This window comes from Hyla sarda, chromosome 3, assembly GCF_029499605.1.
Source record: "Hyla sarda isolate aHylSar1 chromosome 3, aHylSar1.hap1, whole genome shotgun sequence".
Taxonomy (NCBI): Eukaryota; Metazoa; Chordata; class Amphibia; order Anura; family Hylidae; genus Hyla; species Hyla sarda.
Window position 1 is genome coordinate 442,405,940 of NC_079191.1, and position 9,085 is coordinate 442,415,024.

General features: G+C 46.6%; 1 protein-coding gene across 2 annotated transcripts in view; it reads left to right on the forward strand.

Moving 5' to 3' along the window:
• Window positions 1-7,661, forward strand: part of KCNK17 (potassium two pore domain channel subfamily K member 17) — a 44,367-nt gene extending 36,706 nt beyond the window's left edge. For both annotated transcript variants that reach the window (XM_056568641.1, XM_056568642.1), the window contains 4 exons: window positions 1,966-2,080; window positions 4,103-4,269; window positions 6,273-6,441; window positions 7,079-7,661. In XM_056568641.1, the coding sequence (XP_056424616.1) occupies window positions 1,966-2,080; window positions 4,103-4,269; window positions 6,273-6,441; window positions 7,079-7,356 (729 nt within the window). In that variant the 3' untranslated portion in view covers window positions 7,357-7,661. The remainder of the gene's footprint in view (window positions 1-1,965; window positions 2,081-4,102; window positions 4,270-6,272; window positions 6,442-7,078) is intronic.
• The last annotated feature ends 1,424 nt before the right edge of the window (window positions 7,662-9,085 follow it).

Below are 9,085 nucleotides of genomic sequence, written 5' to 3' on the forward strand. Positions count from 1 at the left end.
CATGGGTCTTCCTCAGACCTGTCATGGGTCTTCCTCAGACCTGTCATGGGTCTTCCTCAGACCTGTCATGGGTCTTCCTCAGACCTGTCATGGGTCTTCCTCAGACCTGTCATGGGTCTTCCTCAGACCTGTCATGGGTCTTCCTCAGACCTGTCATGGGTCTTCCTCAGACCTGTCATGGGTCTTCCTCAGACCTGTCATGGGTCTTCCTCAGACCTGTCATGGGTCTTCGTCAGACCTGTCATGGGTCTTCCTCTGGTGGTGGTGTCTAAGCCTCTCCCGAGTAAGTCGACCTGAAGTGATTTGTCCTACAAGTTCTTTCCTGATTGCGATAACATTCTCACACAGGTTGGGATAAAATACAAGCGCTCTCCTCATGAGATCCCTTTATAAGATTTGTACCAGAGGGAGTCCTGCTGAAGGTGTCATCTAAGATGACATCATCAGGGAATTCGCTTGCTGAAGTTCTTACTGGATCCACTGTTGAGGAGGTAGAGTTCTTCACCATCTGGATGGGTCTACAGCACTAATCTGCTACCACAATAGAACCAAGACATTCAGGGTGGAAGAGAATCTGTTCGTACAGTTGCCGGTGTGGTAAAGGGAAGAAAGGTGTCTAAAGCTACCTTGGTGGAATGGCTTAAGTCTACGATTCTGAACGCCAGTGAGTTCACAGGAGTTGAGACACCAGATTCCATCATAGCTCAATCTACACTCTAGACAACCAAAGCTGGGGTCCAGCCTCTGGCATGTCGGTGCTCTATGCCGTGTTCAATTAAGTATCCCCCCTTATGTTGCTATACAGCTCCCTTCTGTGCTGCCTGAAGACGAAATGGAAAGGGAAAATTTGTACTTACCATCATTTTGCTTTCCATGAGTCTGAAGGCAGCACATACAAACCCTCCCTACTATAGGTCATCTTTTTGCATCAGAACTGAGTCTATTCAATAACACAAGTGGATGAGGTTCTGATGGATATTTATAGCCAGGCTTGGCCTGAGGCTTGTTAATTCTCTTAATTGTTTGCTAGGTTCTGGGATAAACTGAAAGGAGCTATTAACCCTTCTGTGCTGCCTTCAGACTCATGGAAAGCAAAATTATGGTAAGTACAAATTTTCCCTATAATACTGTCTCCTGTATACAAGAATATAACTGCTATAATACTGCTCCTATATACAAGAATATAACTGCTATAATACTGTCTCCTGTATACAAGAATATAACTGCTATAATACTGTCTCCTGTATACAAGAATATAACTGCTATAATACTGGCTCCTTTATACAAGAATATAACTACTATAATACTGGCTCCTATATGCAAGAATATAACTACTGCTATAATACTGGCTCCTATATGCAAGAATATAACTGCTATAATACTGGCTCCTATATACAAGAATATAACTGCTATAATACTGGCTCCTATATACAAGAATATAACTGCTATAATACTGGCTCCTATATACAAGAATATAACTGCTATAATACTGGCTCCTATATACAAGAATATATCTACTATAATACTGCTCCTATATACAAGAATATAACTGCTATAATACTGCTCCTATATACAAGAATATAACTGCTATAATACTGGCTCCTATATACAAGAATATAACTGCTATAATACTGGCTCCTATATACAAGAATATAACTGCTATAATACTGGCTCCTATATACAAGAATATAACTGCTATAATACTGGCTCCTATATACAAGAATATATCTACTATAATACTGCCTCCTATATACAAGAATATAACTACTATAATACTGCTCCCTATATACAAGAATATAACTGCTATAATACTGCCTCCTATATACAAGAATATAACTGCTATAATACTGTTCCTATATACAAGAATATAACTGCTATAATACTGCTCCTATATACAAGAATATAACTACTATAATACTGCCTCCTTCGTACAATGTATTATAACTGCTATATGATTTTTCTTAGGGTATCATACAGGCGTATAAGAACGGGATTCCTCTTCTGGGAAATGACACCAGTGCGGACAGATGGGACTTCACTGGATCTTTCTTCTTCTCAGTGACGGCCATAACAACAATTGGTGAGAACCAGGACGGTATAATAACGTTATGTATGGTGGGTCAGGCTCTATTATATGGTCCTGTGATAATACTGCAATCTACACTGCTCAAAAAACTAAAGATGACACCGCGATAACACATCCTAGATCTGAATGAACTAATCGTATGAAATCCTTTCCTCTTTACGTAGTTGAATGTGACAACAAAATCTCACAAAAATTATCAATGGAAATCAAATGTATTAACCCCTGGAGGTCTGGATATGGAGTCACTCAAAATCAAAGTGGAAAACCCCACTACAGGCTGAACCAACTTTATGTAATGTCCTTAATACAAGTCCCAATGAGGCTCAGTAGTGTGTGTGGCCTCCACGTGCCCGTATGACCTCCCTACAACGCCTGGGCATGCTCCTGATGAGGTGGAGGATGGTCTCCTGAGGAATGTCCTCCCAGACCTGGACTAAAGCATCCGCCAACTCCTGGACAGTCTGTGTGGGATGGAGCGAAACATCCCAGATGTGCTCAATCGGATTCAGGTCTGGGGAACGGGCAGCCAGTCCATAGCATCAATGCCTTCCTCTTGTAGGAACTGCTGACACATTCCAGCCACATGAGGTCTAGCATTGTCTTGTATTAGGAGGAACCCAACCGCACCAGCATATAGTCTCACAAGGGGTCTGAGGATCTCATCTCGGTACCTAATGGCAGTCAGGCTACCTCTGGCAAGCACATGGAGGGCTGTGCGGCCCCCCAAAGAAATGCCACCCCACACCATTACTGACCCACCGCCAAACCGGTCATGCTGGAGGATGTTGCAGGCAGCAGAACGTTCTCCACAGCGTCTCCAGACTCTGTCACATGTGCTCAGTGTGAACCTACTTTCATCTGTGAAGAGCACAGGGCGCCAGTGGTGAGTTTGCCAATCTTGGTGTTCTCTGGAAGTTGCCAAACGTCCTGCACGGTGTTGGGCTGTAAGCACAACCCCCACCTGTGGACGTCGGGCCCTCATAACACCCTCATGGAGTCTGTTTCTGACCGTTTGAGTGGACACATGCACATTTGTGGCCTGCTGGAGGTAATTTTGCAGGGCTCTGGCAGTGCTCCTCCTGCTCCTCCTTGCACAAAGGCGGAGGCAGCGGTCCTGCTGCTGGGTTGTTGCCCTCCTATGGCCTCCTCCATGTCTCCTGATGTACTGGCCTGTCTCCTGGTAGCGCCTCCATGCTCTGGACACTACGCTGACAGACACAGCAAACCTTCTTGCCACAGCTCGCATTGATGTGCCATCCTGGATGAGCTGCACTACCTGATCCACTTGTGTGGGTTGTAGACTCAGTCTCATGCTACCACTAGAGTGAAACCACCGCCAGCATTCAAAAGTGACCAAAATATCATCCAGGAAGCATAGGAACTTAGAAGTGGTCTGTGGTCACCACCTGCAGAACCACTCCTTTATTGGGGTTGTCTTGCTAATTGCCTATAATTTCCAAGTGTTGTCTGTTCCATGTGAAATTGATTGTCAGTGTTCTTCCTGAGTGGACAGTGGGATCTCACACAAGTGTCAGTGACTTGGAGTTATATTGTGTTGTTTAGTGTTTCCTTTATGTTTTTGAGCCGCGTATTATAGGGTCCTGTGATATCTGGTGTTTTCCTTCAACTCTTCATTTGAAATCCTTCAGTCACATGATGAAAAAGTCACATGACGGTGTGTGTGTGTGTGGAGGGGTGGTGGTCAAACCAAAAAAAAAAGTCAAACCTAGTTTTTGTCTGCCGGCAGCCTCATGGGGGCGATGTAGTACTGCAGTACACTCCCTGTCTGTGAGAATACATAATATGGCTGCAGTTGTCTCAGTCTCCACTAGGTGGCAGCCTTTCTTTTCCTATCATCAGGACTGTATAATAGGAGGTTCTCATGGTATCATGATGGCAGCGTCTGGTGGGCGCCCGGCTGTGCCCCGGACTGATCAGAAAGAAAACAACATCATATGTGGGGACTGTAACGTGGTTCTCACTCACAATGTAACGTCTTTCTCCTCTGACTTGCAGGTTACGGTAACGTGAGCCCCAGCACCGCTGGCGGTCGCATCTTCTGCATCTTCTTTGCGCTCTTCGGGATCCCGCTGAACCTGATCCTGCTGAACCGTCTGGGGCGAAGGATGCTGCGTCTGGTGCAGAGAGCTGCCGAATTCCTGGGGAGGAAAACTCGGCGACAGGTGAGAAGAAACAGAAGACTGCGCCCCCTGTACATAACATATCTGTCCTCGGGGGTCACATGACTGCACCCTCTGTACATGATAATGTGATGTCCCAGTACAGGTACACGGTCCTGTAATACCTGTAGGCCCTGTCAGGTTGAGTCCCTCAGTGACTTTCAGGCTCTCCTGCAGGGACTCCCCTTGTTCTCCTGTTGGTTTTATAAATGTGTGTATGTTCCTTTAATGCATAGACAGGATCCTGTGGGAGGTCTAAAGGACCTGTATGTAAGTTGGTCACATGTTATGTTAAGTCACATGATCTGTTGTCACATGTTCTCCCAGAGAGCACCAGCTTTAACCTTTGACCCACAGCTTGACCAATGGGCTATAGTCCAGTCCCCTCACTATATAAAGGGGCGGCCATTTGCAATTCCATCTTTTTGAGCTCTAAGCTATACCACCTAAGTCTATGCTGAAGCAGCTACCAGAGATCTCAGGACTTCAGCATCTGGAAGACCCCAAAGCTACAGTCTCCAGTATGTCTACAAGTCTGTCTCCTGTCACTGCACCTAGTCAAGTCCTGCACCTAGTCAAGTCCTGCACCTAGTCAAGTCCTGCACCTAGTCAAGTCCTGCACCTAGTCAAGTCCTGCACCTAGTCAAGTCCTGCACCTAGTCAAGTCTATTACAAGTATTGGTCCAGCAAGCTGCGAGGTCCTCTGGGTCCTGGTGACCTCTCTGGGATTTCTGGCCATAGATGTGAAGATAATTCCACCCGTCTTCTACTCTATAAAGCCTCGGTTTGACCATAACTGGTTGTGGACTCTTTATTCACTACTAGCCCGAGGGATAGAGGAGAATCCGAGCGTGTGGTGTCCCGGAACCCAAAAACCACACTGGCGTCACGAACACATAGGGGTTAGAGGAAATTTTATCTATCTATCTAGATTTGTAAATTACTTCTACTAAAAAATCTTAATCCTTTCAGTACTTATGAGCTGCTGAAGTTGAGTTGTTCTTTTCTGTCTAAGTGCTCTCTGATGACACCTGTCTCGGGAACCACCCAGTTTAGAAGCAAATCCCCATAGCAAACCTCTTCTACTCTGTGCAGTTCCCGAGACAAGCAGAGATGTCAGCAGAGAGCACTGTTGCCAGACAGAAAACAACAACTCAACTTCAGCAGCTGATAATTATTGAAAGTATTAACATTTTTTATTAGAAGTAATTTACAAATCTAGATAGATAAAATTTCCTCTAACCCCTATGTGTTGAGAGAGAGAGAGAGAGATCAAAACAAAAATTATACTGATAAAAACTTCAGATCACAGCGAAAAAAATGAGCCCTCATACCGCCCTGTACATGGAAAAATAAAGTTATAGGGGTCAGAAGAGGACATTTTTAAACGTATAAATTTTCCTGCATGTAGTTATGATTTTTTCCAGAAGTGCGACAAAATCAAACCTATATAAGTAGGGGATCATTATAACCGTATGGACCTACAGAATAATATGTCATTTTTACCGAAATATGCACTGCGTAGAAACGGAAGCCCCCAAAAGTTACCAAATGGCGTTTTTTCTTCGATTTTGTCGCACAATGATTTTTTTTTTCCGTTTCGCCGTGAATTTTTGGGTAAAATGGCTAATGTCACTGCAAAGTAGAATTGGTGACGGAAAAAATAAGCCATAATATGGATTTTTAGGTGGAAAATTGAAAGGGTTATGATTTTTAAAGGGTAAGGAGGAAAAAACGAAAGTGCAAAAACTGAAAAACTCTACGTCCTTAAGGGGTTAGTTAATACCATCCGACCCTCGGGTTAATAACATCAGATCCCACCACTCACACCACCACACCCGTGGTCTCGCCATTCACCCTGTGGTCCACCACAATAAGGGGTCCATCTTTGATGTAGCCTATTTTATGCCATACACAGCGCCATATATTCTGTAGTGGCCGCACCTAGTACTGCAGCTCGTCTAGGATAATCGTTCTTTCCTCATAGATTCTTCTTCTTCTTGCAGAAAACAGTGAAGTTCCTCTCCAGCACCTGCGCCCTGGTGTCCGGTCTTCTCCTCTTCTTCTTGCTGCCGCCCATCCTCTTCCGGGCGATGGAGGGCTGGACGTACGAGGAGGGCTTCTATTACGCCTTCATCACCCTGAGCACTATTGGTTTTGGAGACTATGTCATCGGTGGGTATCCAGGACGTGATGCAGATGTAGCAGAGGTGAACTGGATTCTCATCATGACAGGGGATGTCCAGGATGAGAAGAAACAGGCTTCTTTCTTCTTCAAACAGCGCCACCTCTGTACACAGGTTTTGTGTGGTATTGCAGGTTCACATCATTAAAGCTGAGCTGCAATATCACACACAACCTGTGGAGCAGGGTGGCGCTTTTTCTTTACTAGATTGTCCTGCAAAATGGACCTCAGTATGGGTGGGGTTTACACACATTCACCAGAAACTGGTGTTTCCCAACAAGTGTCCCTCCAGCGGTTACAAAACTGCAACTCCCAACGTGCCTGAACAGCCAACTCCCAGAACAGCATGCTGGGAGTTGTAGTTTTTTAACAGCTGGAGGCACATTGGTTGGGAAACACAACTTTGACTATTCATGCCCCGTCCCCCATTTCCTGTATTCCATTCTGGTCTATCTGTTACTAGAGATGGAATTCCCCTAACAGGCAGCGGACCTCAGCTTGCAGGGAGGTGATCTGCTGTCTACATTGGCTGTCTGGGCATGCTGGGAGTTGTAGCTCTGTAACCGCTGGATGTACACTGGTTGGAAAACACTGAAATATACTGTAAAATTCCCATTTGTTCCGCAGGGCAGGTCCCGGAGAAGAATTATCCTAACTGGTACCGGAACGTGGTGTCGCTGTGGATCCTGTTCGGCCTGGCGTGGCTCTCCCTCATCATCAACCTCTCTATAAACCTCCTGGAGAGCTCCCCGGACTTCTGCCTGTGCTGTAAGAGGAAAGTGGAGGAGAAGAGGGACCTGGAGCTCATAGAGGTCACTCTGAACGGACGGGCCCCCACACCTCTACAGGGCCCCGAGGACTCGGAATCCACCTCCAGCACCAGCAAAGCCGACTCACTGGAGTGACACCGGAACAATGGACAAAGGGGGCGCTGGGTGTCCACGAGAGCAGCGTCTGTGCTGGACAGGTCACCGATATACATCCCTCCTGAAGTACTCTGCGCTGCTGGAGGACCCTGCTCCTTCCACAACAAACATTCAGTCTGTGACCTTCAGCAGGATCAACACCCTCCGCTCCCGAAATACCCTGTGCAATGGGGACCCTGATCCCTCCACTAAGTCATTGTCAATATTTGACCTTCATAAGACTTAGAGCACTCCTCTCCTGAAATACTTTGTTGTGCTGCTGCTAGTGGGGAAGGGGTGGGGGGGGGGGGCTGCTTCTTCCACCATGTAATTGGTCTCCTTAAAGGGGTATTCCACCCCTAGACATCTTATCCCCAATCCAAAGGCTCGTGACGTCACCGCCGTGCCCCACTTGTGACATCACGGCCACGCCCCCTCAATGCAAGTCTATGGGAGGGGGTGTGGCGGCTGTCACGCCCCCTCCCATAGACTTGCATTGAGGGGGTGTGACCGTGACGTCACGAGCGGGGCATGATGTCACGAGTCTCCGCTCCGCATCGCCAGTCATCCAGTACTGAGCAAAGTTTGTTCCGTGCACCGGATGTCTGGAGTGCTGCAATCGAAATCGCAGGGGTCCCCAGCGGCGGGACCCCTGCCAAGCGCGATCAGGTGGAGTACCCCTTTAAATACTCTGTGGCGGTCACATGACCCTGTGTTTTGGTCATTTATCAGCTGTAATAAAGTATAACATAGACGTGTGACGTGTCCAGCTATTACGTATAACGGCGGCCATCTATAAAATGACCTCACGATTGGTCATAGTCGCGCTTACATCCTCTGTGCTCCTGTGACAGCTGCTGGGGGAGGAGATCACACTATAATGCATGCAGCTTCCGCCTTCTCTTTATTACAGTGGGTACGATCCCCCTGGGTCACATGATCCATCCCATCTCATCGCAATAACGTGTTGCTCGCCATAATAACGGTTAGCGAGCACAATAGGATGAGTTCCCTGTGAAGCCTCCCGTTTGGCGGTGAAACATACCGGCTCCATGGCGAAGCTTGCGGTGCCACACCGTACGGATGGGGTTGGTGGCAGAGGGACAGGTTTGCTCTGAACACTTTCCCTTCTTGAGTCTGCGGCCCATAAGGATCATCACCCGGAATCCTAAATAAATGTCGACAAATAGGAAAAAACCTTCATAAAATACAATCAAATGCAGAACACACAAATATACGTAACTGCGCCCAATATGACAATAGAGTAGGGGAACACCACAGATCAGTGGTCTCCAAACTGTGGACCTCTGGCTGTTGCAAAACTACAACTCCCAGCATGCCCAGACAGCCGTTGGCTGTCTGGGCATGCTGGGAGTTGTAGTTTTTCAAAAGCCAGAGGTCCACAGTTTGGAGACCTAGTCCCTGCCGCGTCAAAAATAGAACACAACTAACTTTGAATTGCGTAAAAGAAAACCAGACATAACATAACAAGCACACCTACAGCCCATCTTAATCTCCGTCCTAGTAGCTGTTGGGTACCTTCAGTTGGTGAAGCTTGAATAAATGGGGCCCATACTTGGAGTAGGCTGAAAAGGTCCACAACGGATCTCAAGGTCTTTTTGTCGGTATGTGAGTTTAGGTTTTTGTGCCTTTTTTGTGGGACAGGGAAAAAGGGTTTTAGGCCGCCCCTTACACCACCCATAACTAGGTCAGGGTTTCTTATTAAGAA